The following is an 18,165-nucleotide window of genomic DNA, read 5'->3' as shown; positions in this document are numbered from 1 at the left end:
TCCAGAGTGGGAGGTGGGGGTTGGGGACTTAGGTCCATACTTTATAAACACATACACATGCATATTTAAATAAACCAGGAAAGTTATATATATTGATTACCAAGTGTAAATATAGTTTGTAGTTCCTTGGAATAATTTTCAAACTGGTGTAACTTATCCACTTGCTTGCTCCATACAAATTAGGTGACCTCTTTTTTCGTGGGCATTTTTCATACCACCCACATCACTGCTGCTCTTTTAATCCTAAAATTGCATCGAGAAAAGTCAAAGCAGACATTTGGGGAGTAATTTTATAAGCATTTTCCAAGTGTAAACCATGTTTTACAGAAAGAAAAAGATTCTTATAAAAAACAAGCCAGGGAAAATAGGACCCTGAAAGAGTGCATCTACTTTTTACAAGATCTGTGTAGAGATGTATTGTGGGCAGAAATGGGGTGGAGTTGTGACATATCTGCATGTTTTATAAAATATGTGTGTACATGCAGAGAGAAAGGCGCTCATTTTCAAAGCAGATGGATGTCTCAAAATGCCCTAAAACTCCATCTGCCCAAAATGACCAAATTGCGATTTTGAAAAGTCAGAATGTTGACGTCCTACACTGCAATGCGTCCAAGTAGCAAGGGGGGGGGGGGGGGGGGGGTTGTAGACGTGTCTTAGATGGGACTAGGGAGGACCCAAAATTAGGTCACCTAACAGCGATAATCAAAAAGGAAGAAACATCCAAGTCTAAAAAGAAGGATGTTTTCATTTAGACCTCTTTCACTGACGTCCAGGGTACAAAAGGATGCTCTGATTGAGCAGCTGACCACTGCTGAGATTAAGGTATGACCCCTCGTGAATCCCACAGTGGTTACTCTCCCCATCTCTCATCTCTCAAAATGACACCAGAAAGAGAAATTAGGCTCCCTGACTACATCAGGTATGATGGGCATTCTGAAAAAGGTAGCATGCAGATCTGAAGGGTAGCCTAGTGGTCAGTGCAGGGGACTGTACTCCAGGGGACCCAGGTTCAAATCCTACTTCAACTCTGTTTTTTTTTCACCTTTAAGTTGTGATCCCTCCAGAACCAAAGATATACCTACTGTTCATAAATATTAAAGGCACTTACAAGCTTGAGGTACAGTAGGGGAGGGCTCACCATTTAAAATACCAGAGTTGCAGTGGAATATGAACCTGGGTGCCTTGGACTGAAGTCCACTGCACTGACCACCAGGCTGCCCCTCTGTTCTGCAGGGACATCTTTGTGGTCATTTTTGTACAAATGCAGCCAGATAGACATCTTTTTCCCTGTTTTTTTTGGTGTTCATACATTTTATTTTGGAAAATGGCTGTTCATTTTGGATGGTCTCACTTATTTTAGAACAGGAAACTCCAATGCTTTTCCTGTTTGGAAATGGCTGTGAAATGGGTGGTTCTTTTGGACATTATGAGCGGAACATCCTACTGCTAACTTCAACGTTCTTTTGAAAATGCCCCTCCACATGTTCACATTTGCATCTCTTGAGCAAGTGTAAATTCGTGCATGAAGATTTATGTGCCTACTCTGCTTTTATAACGTAGGTTTCTGTTTTCAGCTTTAACATAGGCACCCTTTTATAAAAGTATCTCCACCAGTACAATTACTTTTTAGATGGGTACTTTTTTCCGACTAAAACAACATGCATAGATTTAAAAATGCAAACATAAACGTGCTTTGTTTTAATATACACCCAAAGGAACATGTCCCCTGCATGTGTCTAAAAGTAGGCATGTTGTACCACAATGTACATATTTTTACGCATACACAAGATGGGTAGTTATCAAATCTATTTTATGAGTAAAACACTGTTTTAGCCAAGGAAATGGGTTTGAGAAAATGGCCTTCTTAGTAAACTACTTTTCCCTGTGGCATCACTTTGTACTTTTCTACATTAAATTTCATTTGCCATTTAGATATCTAGTCCTTCACTGTCACCAGGTCCTCCTATAACTGAATACAACTTGTTGTGATTTAACAATTTTGAATAATTTTGTGTCATCTGCAAATTTGATTCTCTCACTTATGTTTGTTAGACGTGTATGATCTCTAACTACTATTTACCACTCCATTTGGGAAAACTGACCAATATTTTGGTAAAGCAAGTCTTCCCTTTACTAAATCGATGTTGGCTGAGCTCCATTAAGGGTTCTTTTACTAAGCTGTGTTAAGCAGTTAATGCAGGTTTTACTGTATGTTAAGATGTCCTTTCCTGATTCTCTTCCTACCTCTCCCTCTGCACCTTTAGTGTTCACTCTGGTGGATCCTCTTCTACTTCTATCCCTCTGCCTGTCAGCGTACCTCATGGTTCTGTTCTTGGTCCCCTCCTCTTTCTATTTACACTTTTTCCCTTGGTTCATTAATCTCATCCCATGGCTTTTCCTACCATCTCTATGCTGATGACTCCCAAATCTACCTTTCTACCCCTGATATCTCACCTTGCATCCAAACCAAAGTTTCAGCATGCTTATCTGACATTGCTGTCTGGATGTCTCAACGCCACCTGAAATTAAACATGACCAAAACCGAGCTTCTCATTTTTCCCCCCAAACCCACCTCCCCATTCCCCTGTTTTCTATTTCTGTTGATGGCTCTCTCATTCTCCCTGTCTCCTCAGCTCGAAACCTTGGGGTCATCTTTGACTCTTCTCTCTCCTTCTCTGCTCATATCCAGCAGATTGCCAAGACCTGTCGTTTCTTTCTTTACAACATCCGTAAAATCCGCCCCTTTCTTTCCGAGCACTCTACTAAAACCCTCGTCCACACGCTTGTCACCTCTTGTTTAGACTACTGCACTCTGCTTCTTGCTGGCCTCCCACTTAGTCACCTCTCCCCTCTCAAATCGGTTCAAAACTCTGCTGCCCGTCTCGTCTTCCGCCAGGGTCGCTTTACTCATACTACCCCTCTCCTCAAGTCGCTTCACTGGCTCCCTATCCATTTTCGCATCCTGTTCAAACTTCTTCTACTAACCTATACATGTACTCACTCTGCTGCTCCCCAGTATCTCTCCACACTCGTCCTTCCCTACACCCCTTCCCGTGTACTCTGCTCCATGGATAAATCCTTCTTATCTGTTCCCTTCTCCACCACTGCCAACTCCAGACTTCGCGCCTTCTGTCTCGCTGCACCCTACGCCTGAAATAAACTTCCTGAGCCCCTACGTCTTGTCCCATCCTTGGCCACCTTTAAATCTAGACTGAAAGCCCACCTCTTTAACATTGCTTTTGACTCATAACCACTTGTAACCACTCGCCTCCACCTATCCTCCTCTCCTCCTTCCTGTACACATTAATTGATTTGATTACTTTATTTTTTGTCTATTAGATTGTAAGCTCTTTGAGCAGGGACTGTCTTTCTTCTATGTTTGTGCAGCACTGCATACGCCTTGTAGCGCTATAGAAATGCTAAATAGTAGTAGTAACACGGACCCATGCTAGACTCTACCATGCATTAAAAGCGGCATCATGGTCCAAAAGCCCACACGAGCTGGCTTACACTGGTAGAGGTGGGAACTGGGCATGGCATGAGTGGGTCAGAGGAGCGGCCAGCTGTGACAGCGAGCAGGCAAGTCAGTACCAAGTGGTTTCTGTCACGACTGCCAATAGCATGGCTGCACTTACCACCACCTGAAGAGAAATATAGAAAATGACAGCAAATAAAAACCATATGGCCTATCAGGTCTGCCCATCCATACCATCTACTATCCCTTCTCCTTCTTTAGAGATCTTATGTGCTAATCCCATGCTTTCTTGAATACAAATACAGTCAGTCCACACCTCCACCAAGAGGCCATTCTACAAATCTACCACCCTTTCTATAAAGAAGTATTTCCTTAGATTATCCCTGAGTCTATCCCCTTTCACCATTATACTATGCTCCCTCATTCCAGGGCTTCCTTTCAATTGAAAAAAAAATGTGCCTCCTGTGCATTTATGCCCCAGAAGTATTATATGTCTCTATCATATCTCCCCTCTCCTGCCTTTCTTCCAAAGTATATATATTGAGATCTTTAAGTTTGTCCCCATACGTTTTATGATGAAGACCACTGATCATTTTAGTAGCTGAGGTCTCCAGAATTGAACATAATACGCTAAATGAGGACTCACCAGAGACTTATACAGAGGCACTATCACCTCATTTTTCCTGCTGGTCATTCTTCTCCCTATACACCCAAGTATTCTTCTAGCTTTTGCCTTCACCTTTTCTACCTGTTTGGCACCTAAGATCATCAGATATGATCACCCCCCAAGTCTTGCTCTTCTTTCATGCACAGAAATACTTCACCCTCTATACTGTACCTTTCCCTTGAGTTTTAGCAATCTAAATGCATGACCATGCATTTTTTAGCATTAAATCTTAGCTGCCAAATTCTGGATCATTCTTCAAACTTCATTAGATCCCTCCTCATGTTATCCATACCATCATGGATATCTGCCATACTGCATATTTTGGTATCATCCACAAAGAGGCAAACCTTACTAGACAGCCCGTCTAGAATATCGCTTACAAAAGCATTAAAAAGAACAGGACCTAGAACCAATCCTTGTAGCACACCACTAGTAATGCCCCTTTCCTCAGAGTGAACTCCATTTACCACTACCCTTTTTCACCTGCCACTCAACTAGTTTCTAACCCAGTCAGTCAAGAAGAGGTGGTAAGTGCAGCCATGTTATTGACAGTGGTTGCATGGCCACAGACCTGATGTTGCAGGTCCTTGGCCCTCCCACATTGCTCTCCATCCAAACATCTGATCCCCCCCCCCCCCCCCAGATCTGATCCTCAACTCCTCATTCCCCTCTTAGCAGATCCCCAACCCCCTCTGGATATGATCCCCATAATAAACCTTCCCACCCTGGATTAAAGCCCCACCCACAGTTTCCGAAGGAAACCTTCCTTCAACTCCAGCCCTCCCAGCATCCCTGAGACTCACCTGAAAGTGATCCCTGTTAGTCCAGAGGGCTGGGATAGGAGGGGACCTCCTCTGCTTCTGTCTTGTTCGATACTTACAAGCAGTAATCTTGTGGTACTATTGCTAGGGGTATCCTTCTATATAAGGAGATTGTCTCCTTATATGGAAGGAAGCCTCAGTGGTAGTACTGCAAGACTACTGTTCAGAGTCATGGTACCCATTTTGCTTCTTGGAGTCAGATGGGGTAGGATCACTTCTGGCTATGTTTTGGGGGTGCTAGAGGGCTGGGAGTTCTTGGGAACTTGTCAGTGGGGCTTTGGTATGGAAGATGAGCTTACTGGGGGATTGAATCCAGGGTATTGAGGAAACGGGGTGGGCGAGGAGTATGCTAAGGTTGAAGGATCAAATGGGGGGGGGGGGGGGTTTGGGAGGGCTGGGGGGGGTCAGAAATGAGAAAGAATGTATATGTGTTTGGAGGACATTATTTATTTGAGAGTAAGGCCTCACTGTATTAACTGCAGTATCAGATAGCACGCTATCTTGTACTGTATATAATGTGGTGCTGTGTGGTGTCTGTGTAGTAAATGCAGGGCAGATGCTGGACTTGCCCTCTGCATTTTACCACACAGGCTTTGTACTTACTGTGTGCTAGTTTTTGTGATGAATGCACAAGTGCAAAACCTTACCGTACTTTAGTATAAGAGCCTCTGAGCCTCATATATGGGGCACTGTCAAAAGCCTTATTTAAATCTAAGTAAACAAACCCAGTGCTCTTCCTTGATCTCAAAAACAAACATGCACATCTCTACATAGAACCTCACCTCTATACATTTTCCTTATACTGATATATCTGAAATAATGCAATAAAACACGGTGACAAGACATCTGTGTTTTCTGTCCTTGTTAAGCTGGTTATCCATCCTGTTTTCCACATATTTTTCCTTGTTCTCCTCCTTCTGGCATGCTAATCTCTGTATCCTTGCCGTTTTAGTCGCCTCTTTTAAGACCATACTGATCTTTTTCATCTTAATTAAGTTTTACTTTCTTAACACCAAGATTTGTTCTTGTTAATATGGTTCCTCTCAGTTTGGTTTACTGGCCTAATTCACAAAGAACTTTTCAGTCCGTTAGTGTCTCCCTAAGGCAAAGTCAGTACTTTAAAATTACAGAACCCAGACCTTTGGGTGATGCCTTTCTAACTTTACTCTTATAATAAACTGCCTGAAAATTACTGACGCTTGGGTAGCCACCTACATGGACATCAGAAACGTCGCAATTTTTTTTTTAATATGAAGGAAGAGCTTTATTACATGCCAGGAACACAGTTACAAACTACAACAGATCCAGGCAATAACAAACAAACAAACAAAAACTCTTAAACATCGTCAATTGGCCCAGCATCCTTTCTTTTATTTAAAAAAAAAAGTTTTAACTCAGTAAGTCCCACACCCACACAAAATACACACCCCTCCCTTCCCATAGAAATTCCCATGTAACACTTGCTGGAACCACTACCCAGAGAGATGGCGTAGACATCACAAGAGTACAGGCGATCATAAATAAATCAAAGGTTGCCATATTTGTGTCCATTTTTGAAGAGTTCACCTTTTCTTGTCTAGCAACCTTTCCATGTCGTATATAAACCACAATGAGGCATATTTTCGAAGCCCTTAGACTTACAAAGTTCCATTGTAACCTAAGGAACTTTGTAAGTCTAAGTGCCTTGAAAATGAGTCCCAATGTGGACTTCCCCCTTGAATGTCACTATCTGTAAGTATCAGGCCCAGTACTGCCCTTCCCTTCTGAATTCTAGTACTATTTGTCTGAGAGAGTCCCTTGAAATAAGTGCTATATTATGGTCTCCTGAATTGTATTACAGGAAATTTCTGCTATTCTGGGCTCACTTCCTGAATTCACATGAAATAAAATATTAATTTCCACAATTCATTTGGCAGGGTATATCAGGTATTCATATCCAAAGGGAACAGAGTACCAAGCAGTTCTCCCATTGTTTCATTCTGTTGTATGTATTGACTGAATCTATCAATTACAGCCCTTTGTACTCGCGCTGCAGGGTACAGAACATGAAAATAAAACACTGGTGCCAGTCACATCCTTCCAGTCACTCTGTTATTAGGTTTATGCTATATATGAGTATACAAGTCAACAGACTTGATCTAATTTTGAAAATGTTTTACCACAGTTTCAAAAGAAGGAACAGTCTTTTAAAAAAATATATAGCATATCAAAATTCTCAGGGGTAGATATTCAGCAGACTTGGGTAGGAAGGCTCTTTTGTGGATAAGTTGCACTGGCCAGTCTAGAGAAGATATTCAGCAGCACTTATTTATTTATTTGGATTTATTTACTGCCAGATAAAGGGCAATTCAGTGCATACTTCTCCCTTGCACGTGGAAATGCAGAGGAAATTAGCACTTATTTGATTAAGGGGCTTATTTTCAAAACAGGAAAATATCCAAAAAGCAGCAGAAAGTGGCAGATGGATTTTTTTTTTTTGCCAAAATGTTCAAATTGTTTCAAAACCCGCGAGTGTGTCAATGTTAGGCTTACTAATACCGGGTTACACTAGTATTCTGTAGTAACACCTGGTCAAACAGATGACTTAGAGAATAGGCTCCTATCACACTTTATCAGGGTGGAGGAGTAGCCTAGTGGTCAGTGCAGCGGACTTTGATCCTGGGGAACTGGGTTTGATTCCCACTGTAGTTCCTTGTGATTCTGGGCAAGTCACTTAACCATCTATTGCCCCAGATACCAAAAACCTTAAGATTGTGAGCCCTCTAGGGATAGAGAAAGTACCTGCATATAATGTGTACAGTGCTGCATATGTCTAGTAGTGCTATAGAAATGATAAGTAGTAGTAGTGTTTAACTTGAGAGACTTGGTTATAGAATTGTCCTGAAGTGCAGCTGAAATATGTAATCTGACCACTGCAGCACTATTCAGTTACTGCCAGGGCAATCTGGGGGGTCGAGTCAGTCTGTTAACTGTCCCCAGCAGGGCCATCAAGAGACAGAGCCGGACCTGGGGCAGGGCCGCTGTCCCCCCAACTTGGGCCATAGCTGCCACTGCCCACCCTTCCTGTGCTCATGCAATCACCCAGATCCTGACACATAGGAGCAGAAGAGACACAGACCGAGGGAGCAGAACCTTCTGCCTGCCTCCAGAAGCCTTGCGGGCCCCCCTTGGAGGCTGTGCCTGGGGAATCTTGCACCCCTTCCCCCTCCCCTTTTGGCAGCCCTGGTCCCCAGCAAAAAGGTTTCCCTAACTTTATTCAGGTTGTTATCCAGGTGGCAGTCATATTATCAACCTGTACACAGATAATTACAGGAAGCCGGACAAACCTGGATATTCTGTTCTGGTACCTGGATAAGGTTAGGCATTGGATATCCAGGTCAAATACAGCCGGCGGCAGTCAGCACCTTTGAAAACACTGATTTCTACTGGCTGAATATTGCAAGTGGGTGGGAGTCAGTTTTCATTCTATTCTGGGTCTCCTTCAGGCTCTGAGCTCCCTTTGTCTTGATTTGATATAGTTTAGATGCAGCTCTAATTTGAGGGCAACCATTTTAATCCCTCATTTTCTGGATAGTTTTTTGTTAGTTTGATATGTAGGCATTATGGGGGGGGGGGGGGCGGCGATGTTCCAAGGTTTGCAGTACAGTCCTCACTCTACTGCGAAATTAACGCAGAAAAATAGCATGTAATGAGCATCAGGGGCGTATATGGACTTCAGCGGTAGGGGGGGCCAGAGCCGAGGTGAGGGGGCACATTTTAGCCCCCCCTGGCACCGCCGATTCCCCCCGCCACCATCGCCGACACCCCTGCGCCATTGCCAGCACCCCCTGCCGCCGCCAGCACCACTTCCAACAAGTTTGACCCCCCCTCTCGACCCACCCACCCGCCATCCATCGCCGTCTGTACCTTGGCTGGCGGGGGACCCAACCCCCCGCCAGTCGAAGTCTTCTTTCTGTGTTTGGTTTCTTCTGAGTCTGACGTCCTGCTGCACGTACAACGTGCAGGACATCAGACTCACAGAAACAGAACGAAGCCCTGCAGATCTCAAAGCTTCATTCTGTTTTTGTGAGTCTGATGTCCTGCACGTTGTACGTGCAGCAGGACGTCAGACTCAGAAGAACCAAACGCAGGAAGAAGACTTCGGCTGGCGGCGGTTGGGTCCCCCGCCAGCAAAGGTACGGACGGTGACGGAGGGTTGGCAGGGGTGGTGGTGGTTGAGAGGGGTGTCGGTAGGGGGGGGTCCAGGGCCAAATTTACGGAGGCCCAGGCCCCCGTGGCCCCATAGCAGCTACGCCCCTGATGTAAATTACTGCTACATTTCTTCTGCCCAGTGCTTCCCAGGGTAGGGCAGGGCACCACTGTTTTGCTCCTGCCTTCTTCTAGCTATGGGGGCCAGGGTTGGCCTTGGTTTGGATTAAGGTGGGTGGGGGTCTCGCTAGACTACCAGGAAGGCATCATGTTGCCTTGTGTTTTGAGGGGGGGAGGGCTGGATTTTTAAGCTGGGTCCAGGGCCAGAGGGATAGAAGGTATGCCATTAGATACCTGTCCTCTCAACCAACCCTTCTATGCTGCGCCGGACCTGGCAAAAAGTCTTCCGCTCTAAACACGTGTGAGAAACTATTTTTCTTTGGAGCATACCTGCGGGGTAATTAATGACCACATTTAAATGTGATCTGTGATAATGGTATCAGTGGTCACGCTGAAACCACTTGTACACGAGGCCCTGTATAATGTGCTTGCAAACCTGGCATTAACAGAATATTAACACCTGAGGTACTTTTGAGCATTGGCTCCTAGATGCAGTGAAGGAACCAGAGGATTGAAAAGCATGCTGTAGTCAAGTACTTAGTAAGCTTAAGGTGATTTAGGAGGGTTTTTTTTTTTTAATTTTTTGAAAGAGCAGCAACTAAAAAATAATAGAGATTGATAGGGTTGGCATGGGTTCCAGCCTTCAGGGGGTTCTGCCCTTGACAGAAAGTTACATAATGCAACTTGGTGCCCAGTTTAAGCATATATTCACTTACACAGTGAATCCATGAATCTAAGGAGTAGTAAACAAGCTAAATAATTTCATCCTGGTTTATGTTTGCCAGCTCTGTTAGTTGCCTAAGAGGGGCATAATCAAACGAGGTGCCCTAGTTTTCCTGGGGCCGTCCTCGCAGGACGGCCCCGTGAAGGGGTGGGGGAACCCATATTATCAAAATAAGATGGGCGTCCATCTTTCGTTTTGATAATATGGTCGGGGACGCCCAAATCTTAGAGATGGCCGTCCTTAGGTCATCCTTAGAGATGGTCGTCCCCAGTTTTCGGCGATAATGGAAACTGAGGACGCCCATCTCAGAAATGACAAAATCCAAGCCATTTGGTCATGGGAGGAGCCAGCATTCGTAGTGCACTGGTTCCCCTGACATGCCAAGACACCAACTGGGCACCCTAGGGGGCACTGCAGCAGTGGCGTTCCTGGCCTGGATGGCACCCGGGGCGGAGTGCCAATGCGCCCACCCCCTCGGCCGCAGCGCGCCCCCCTGCTAGATGACACCTCCCCCCTCTGGCGAAATGACACCCCCCCCGGGTGCGGGACTGACCGCCCCCCCTTGGTACGCCACTGCACTGCAGTGGACTTCACAAATTGCTCCCAGGTGCATAGCTCCCTTACCTTGTGCGCTGAGCCCCCCCCAAACCCCCCAAAAACCCATTCCCCACAACTGTACACCACTACTATAGCCCTAAGGGATTAAGGGGGGCACCTACATGTCGGTACAGTGGGTTTCGGGTGGGTTTTGAAGGGCTCACATTTACCACCACAAGTGTAACAGGGAGCCCCCCTCCCTGGGTCCACCTGCTTGAAGTGTACTGCACCCACTAAAACTGCTCCAGGGACCTGCTTACTGCTGTCATGGAGCTGGATATGACATTTGAGGCTGGCCAAAAACAATTTTTAAGTTTTTTTTTAGGGTAGGAGGGGGTTGGTGACCACTGGGGGAGTAAGGGGAGGTCATCCCCGATTCCCTCCGGTGGTCATCTAGTCAGTTTGGGCACCTTTTTGAGGCTTGGTCGCAAGAAAAAATGGACCAAGTAAAGTCAGCCAAGTGCTCATCAGGGATGTCCTACTTTTTTCCATTATCGGCCGAGGACGCCCATGTGTGAAGCATGCCCCAGTCCCGCCTTCGCTACACTGCTGACACGCTCCCATGAACTTTGGTCGTCCCCGCGACGGAAAGCAGTTGAGGGCGCCCAAAATCGGCTTTTGATTATGCCAATTTGGGCGACCCTGAGAGAAGGATGCTCAACTCCCAATTTGTGTCGGAAGATGGGCGCCCTTCTCTTTCGAAAATAAGCCTGTAAGTCTTCTTCCAGTATAAGTATTGAAACAGGTCTAGCCAAAAATGTCCTATTTTTTTGACCTGCACAGTTGTACAATGTTTCATTACTGCAGAAAGACTTTCAGATTGTAAGCCCTGCCCAGTCCCGCTCAAAACACATTTCCAACAAGACCCCTTGAGATTTAGATGAACTGCATAGAAAAATGAGTTTTGAAAATAGCGATTTGGATGTTTTTACAAAACAAATCTGCTGCTTTTTGCCCCTTTTTGGGTGTTTTTCTGTTTCAAAAATGAACCCCAACAGTTCTAAATATGAATCTGGATTTTAAATTCAATTTCTCCCCTTTCCAAATCCAAGCTCAAGGTGAGTTACATTCACACACATTAGGAATTTACTTTCCCTGGTGCAACAGAGATTTAAACTGGAAGAAGCAGAATTTGAACCTTCATGGTTCTCAGCCCTTTGCTTAACCATTACAATGGTCCTATACAGAAACGGAGCCAGGATGAGGCAGGTTGACGGCGCGGGGGGAGCAAGAGCGGACGTCCACCGGCGCCGGCACACATTTTCACTGCAACAGGATGAAAAAAACAGGTGCCAGCACCCGCAGAACTCCGTTTGGGGGAGCGGACGCTCCCCTGGCGCCCCACCTAGCTTCACCACTGGTCTTAAATAGACATGGCTAATGTACTTTTTTAATACTACATTACAATAAACATCATGCACCCAATAATGTATCTCTAGCTCTCAGCTTTTGCATGCACTACTCATGAATTTCTCAGGTAGGTCTGCTGTCCTGTGCGTAGTGAATGACATATTCTGTAATTAAGGTTTCATATCTGGCAGTACTAAAAAACAGGCATGAAAATTTGCTTATTACACGCAATCAACTTCTTTTTTTAGGATGGTTTAGCAATTTAGGAGAGCTTAATCCTTCCAGCTGGCCAGGATATGGGATTTCCTTCAGAAGAAAGGATGTGCTTTCTTATTGTTTTCTGAGTGGAGATGAGGATATGTATTACTCATTGTACTCGCTTTGACACAGATGGTTACTCACATGGTTCCTGAGCCCGAATAATCCAACTGCAGTTTAAATTATGCAGATATATGGCAGGATACAGAGGAGAGGACAGAGCGGCACCAATGGAATCTGTCATGATGAGGCTTCCACATGCTATAGAATCAGAAAGAGAGAGAGAAAAGGAAAGAAAGAAAGAAAGAAAGATGTCTTTATCATTCTGTATATAAAAAAATAGCTTATATTTTCATTTTATTGATGATCTGAGAGCATCATGTAGCATGTCAGGCCTTTCCTGTGGCTGTCATACATGACCTTTTTTCAGAATGTCACAAAATCATATTAACCTAATTCTTCCATTATAAGATTTGATAAAGGATAAGTATACAGATATTTGAACCAATTAGCACCCCAGCACAAACTGATCAAATGCAATTACAGTATGAATTATGCCAACATATGAAAATGTGGCTGAGGAAAACATTTTATTTGGGTGCCTCATATTTTTTCATACACTATCATGTACATTTTAGTTTCTTTAATTTCTTTCAGATATAAGAGCCCATTTCTATTTGTCAAAAGTATGCTCAACAACATACTCCTTTCTACTTGCTTAGGGCCTGATGCGCAAAACCCAACGCCAGCACTAGAGGCAATTAGCACTGGACTAGTATGCCCCAAATGCTTGAATGGTTTCAGTACCAGCAGCAAAACCATTAGCGTAGATCACATTTAAATGCATGTAAACGCAATCATTATAAAGGTCGCAGTAATGCTTTAAAAAAAAGGCTCTCAGGTGCATTTAGTGCTGGAAACCTAATGCCTGGTCTGGGGCTGTGTTGAAGGTTAGCTGAGAGAAGAGGTGTCTAATGGCAACCCTTGTCTCCTACCAACTGCCCCATATCAGCCTACGATCGACAGGTACACCACAAGCACTCCACAGGTGACCGGTGTGAGGATTCCCGCAGTGGGTGTCGACGGAGGAGCGTTGACCCCACATGGAACGGAAACAACACTTTCCTCCCCGGAGGTTAACCCACCACCGTGTCCCACCGCTATCAGAGGAAGGCCGACAGATCTCGAGATGTCGGAAAGCGGCGAATCAGGTTCCGTAGACGGCGGCGACGGAGGAAATTACTTTCGAACAAGATGTTCCCATGGTGGTTACACTAGAGACTATTTGGAAAGCTATTCAAACGTTAACAAATACGGTTGCACAGGCAGCTCAGGAAACTTCATCGTGACCAAATTGGACTCTTTGACAGAGGCTTTAGATACCTTAAAACAAGATTCAACGACAAAAAATGCTCAAGTCCAAGAGAAAATAGTGACATTAAAATCTACCACAGATTCTTTGATTAAAGACAAAGCAATGATTCATCAGAGAATAGAACAATTCGAGAACTATAATAGACGCTTGAACTTATGTTTATTAAATTTTCCAATGATTCCAGAAATAAGTGCAACAGAGTTACTTAAGAAATATCTGATGGATATACTGCAATTCTCTCCCAAACTTATTCCTCCAATAAACAAAATATATTATTTACCTATATCTCAGAAGGTGGGAGAGTATAAAAAGGAATTACAAGCTCAAACATCAACTCAATTGCAAGAACCGAGGCTTCAAGATCTTACTGCATTTCTGAACAGTCAAGTATTGAGGTAATTAATCGACGGACATTATTGATTTCACTGGTTTTTGAACACGACTTAAATTCTATTTTGAAATTATACTTTAAAAACTCATTAAAAACATTCTATGGAGATAGGATTTGGATAAATCCCGATGTTGTAAAATCTACACAAGATCGAAGGAGAGCTTTCTTGGCTCTAAGAGAAGAGACAAAAGCTTTGGGAGCAAGATTTTTATTTGCTTATCCATGCAAGTCTTCAATTCGTTACTTAGATAACAAATACTTATTTTTTGAACCTGAACAACTAAAATCTTTTATTGATTTAAAAAAACTAACCAAATAGAAACTCGATTATGAGAAGATCTGTGATTGTTTAGTTAACAATTAGAAAATACCAAGGATAAAGACAAGGCCATTTACCTAGTATATGTTTCTATTAGAATGTTTATTCTCCTCATACATGTTCACCTCCCCCCCCCCCCCCATGCTATTTCAAATTGGTGGTCTAAGAAAAAATTGAAATATTTGTTTAGAGAAAAATGGGGGAATATTCCTCCTAATTGTTTTCCTTTTTTATTTTTCCTTTCTGAGTTTCTGTATACAAGATTTAATGCTTGTAAATATTGCAAAACCAATCAATAAATAAAATACTAGGAATTATTCTCGACAAACATCTGTCTCTTGAAAACCAGGTTTCTGCAGACATGTCAAAAAGCTTCAAAATACTATGGAAACTAAGAAGGATTAGAGATTATTTCCTCAATCATTCCGTTTTACAGTACAGATGCTGATATTATCCCAACTAGACTATTGCAATGCAGCATACGTAGGGTGCAAAGAAAACTTAATAAAATCACTGCAGACTATCCAAAACACAGCAGCGAGACTGATATTCAAAATGTCAAAATATGATAGAGCAACCCCATTGCTTATAATGCTACATTTGCTCCCAATCAAGGCCAGACTATTTTTCAAAACTAGCACAATCATTTTCAAAATACTGTTTGACATGTCTCCAGATTACATGCAAGATCTGATTACACTATAATCAAGAAATGCAAACCCAGGAACCAGGGGTCACTTACTACTTTACTTGCCCAACTGCAAAAACATAATCTACAACTCCATCTACACAGCGGGATTTAGATACCTGGGCTCTAAATGGTGGAACTCAATTCCCAAGGTCATAAGAAGCATCACAAACTACCTTCAGTTCAGAAAAGATCTAAAGACCCATCTTTTCAAGAAATTCTATGATTAGTTTATGTGTACTGTGACAAGGCAAGCCCCAGAGATTCCCCAGTGAAACAGTTGAGCCCAGAACTTCGGGTCCCAGAAGTCCTTGCAAGAATGAGTGAAGAGAGTAGTCCTAAAAAGATGGAATGGATTCCCAACCCCAGCAGGGGGAGTAATGGCTCGAGGCAGGGTGAACCTGTTATTCCCTTCCCCACTAGAGGGAGAGGGAAGGATGAAGCTCAGTTTCCCTGGCTTTGCCATCAGTATATAATTCCCCCCAGCTGTGAGAAGGGGAGAGCAGATTTCCTGGAGGCTCTCAGTCACCAGGAGAGCGGGGAGACAAATGGAGAGAGAGATTCCATGGAGTATGTGGAGGAAGGAAGTAGCCTGCCACTAGAGCTGCCTAAGGGAGAGGAGCCAGCTACCATGGAGTGGGAGAATTCAATGTTTGCCCTGCCCAGCACTTGAAGGCAGTGGAGGAGGCCACACCGGGCATGGTGCTGAGAGGTGGGAGAAACTGCCAACCCTGCTCCTTACAGGGTTCCCTCTGTGCTGTGAAAAGGCAGGTGATTTGTGGTATTGGTTTGATGTGCAAAGACTGTCCGTGAAGATTTGTTCTAAACTGTTATGCTATATTGGAAGTGTGCTGGACTCATACTAAACCCTTCTGAATAGAGGAGCTGAGTGTTTGTTGAGGGATTTTGGGACCTGGACTGTAACTTTTTTTCTTTTGAACATTATTTTATGAGGACTGTACCTTTTTCTTTTGAAGACTATATTAAGAGAGCTGTACCTTTTGTTAAGAAGAATTAATTATGATTTTTGGTATGAAATTGCCTTGACAATAAAATATTTTGGCCCTGAATCCCAGTATCAGCAGTATTCTGTCCTGGAACCCTGGGAGCCCCGCAGGCTTGCTGGATCCCCCCAAGAGGAGGAAGCGGACCCCCTTTACAGTACTAATAATATTTCGGTACCACATAACTTTGTAATTGTAATACATCAATGTAATGTCTAATCACTGTTAAATATAAGCCACATTGAACCAAAACTTGTTTTTAGATGATTGTGGGATACAATCATGAATGAATAAATAAATAAATAACTGAATACAGGTATATATGCAGAAAAATATCTTTATAAAATTACTCTCTATATTAATCTATTTTAATAGATATTTTGAATAATAAAGTATCAAATCATATTAACATTTGCCAGAAGTTTTACACAATAAACTGGACTGTTGACTTGGATTATACAGCTGCAAAAGTACTACTGAGCCAATAATATGACAATCTGTCACTTGAGAAAGGCAGGATATGTGGTTCTCAAGGATTACAGAATGTTTCTATTATTTAACTGCTCTTGTTATTATTTTTGGTCTTTGTTTTGTACAAACCAGTTATGTATGTAAATATATAAGCCATATAGAATAGTTTTAACCAGTTTTATGATTTATAAAATGCTATAAATAAAGTACATCTTCTGAGAAACTGTTAATTGTCTATAACAACATGCTGCAATGCCAACCTAGGTCACAGAGAAACATCGCACTATTACATAATTTGTAAGAATTATGGGCCTGATAGTTTTAAGCTCAAATTTATGCTCTTAGGTTCGGCTTCTAAATTTGTGTGCTATTTTCATCCAAACTTAGGAGCCTAAGGCCTTTATTTTAGAAGCTCTATTTTTGTTTGGGCATCTGAAAACCAGCATTTATACATCCATATTGCATGGATGTCCAAATCCAGATTTTATAAAGCCAGGATATGGATGTCAAAAACTGTAGTACATTTTTATGGCAAGGGGATATGATCTGGGCATGTAACTCCATCTTGCAACTACAGTCCCAGATCAACCAAGGACCATCTGCATGGCAATTCATATCATGGCCGCAGAGCCCACACTGGCCCTTGTTTTATATTTTGGAAACAGCATGGATAGCAAAATGTTTGGGTGGCCACATGGCAGCTTGAAGTTGTTCAGCACAGTTTTCCCATCCTTGTGGAACACATTGCCAACATCTTTGAGGTGTGAACAATATTTTAAATTTAGAAAACTGTTGAAAACTTGATTGTTTAAGAAGTATCTTAGTTGATTTTGTTAGGTGGTTTTATTGTGATTGTTATGAATTGTTATGGAGTCCAGGTGTGCGGATGTTATAATGCCGTTGTATCGCTCCATGGTGCGACCGCACCTGGAGTATTGTGTTCAGTACTGGTCTCCGTATCTCAAAAAAGATATAGTAGAATTGGAAAAGGTACAGCGAAGGGCGACGAAAATGATAGTGGGGATGGGACGACTTTCCTATGAAGAGAGGCTGAGAAGGCTAGGGCTTTTCAGCTTGGAGAAGAGACGGCTGAGGGGAGATATGATAGAAGTGTATAAAATAATGAGTGGAATGGATCGGGTGGATGTGAAGCGACTGTTCACGCTATCCAAAAATACTAGGACTAGAGGGCATGAGTTGAAGCTACAGTGTGGTAAATTTAAAACGAATCGGAGAAAATTTTTCTTCACCCAACGTGTAATTAGACTCTGGAATTCGTTGCCGGAGAACGTGGTACGGGCGGTTAGCTTGACGGAGTTTAAAAAGGGGTTAGATAGATTCCTAAAGGACAAGTCCATAGACCGCTATTAAATGGACTTGGAAAAATTCCGCATTTTTAGGTATAACTTGTCTGGAATGTTTTTACGTTTGGGGAGCGTGCCAGGTGCCCTTGACCTGGATTGGCCACTGTCGGTGACAGGATGCTGGGCTAGATGGACCTTTGGTCTTTCCCAGTATGGCACTACTTATGTACTTATGTACTTATTCCCACTGTATTGATAGTTCTTGTATATTTGTAAACCGTAGAGAGCTCAGGATTCAGATGGTATAAAAGATTTCTGTTTAAATTAAATTAAAAATGGCAAAGAATTTAAAACACACTGAATGCAGCCATAGCAACAAGGAGCATTGTTCTCATCATCCACAGCTGGTGAAA

The 18,165-nt window shown here is 43.0% G+C and overlaps 1 protein-coding gene across 2 annotated transcripts in view; it reads right to left on the bottom strand.

The window, feature by feature from the left end:
* Nucleotides 1–18,165, bottom strand: part of CUBN (cubilin) — a 697,556-nt gene that overhangs the window by 252,220 nt on the left and 427,171 nt on the right. For both annotated transcript variants that reach the window (XM_030199596.1, XM_030199602.1), the window contains exon 33: nt 12,345–12,461. In XM_030199596.1, coding sequence (XP_030055456.1) covers nt 12,345–12,461 — 117 coding nt within the window. The remainder of the gene's footprint in view (nt 1–12,344; nt 12,462–18,165) is intronic.

Source organism: Microcaecilia unicolor, chromosome 1 (assembly GCF_901765095.1).
Source record: "Microcaecilia unicolor chromosome 1, aMicUni1.1, whole genome shotgun sequence".
Taxonomy (NCBI): Eukaryota; Metazoa; Chordata; class Amphibia; order Gymnophiona; family Siphonopidae; genus Microcaecilia; species Microcaecilia unicolor.
Note: the sequence above shows the minus strand (reverse complement) of the source record. Positions and strands in the feature narration are given on the sequence as shown.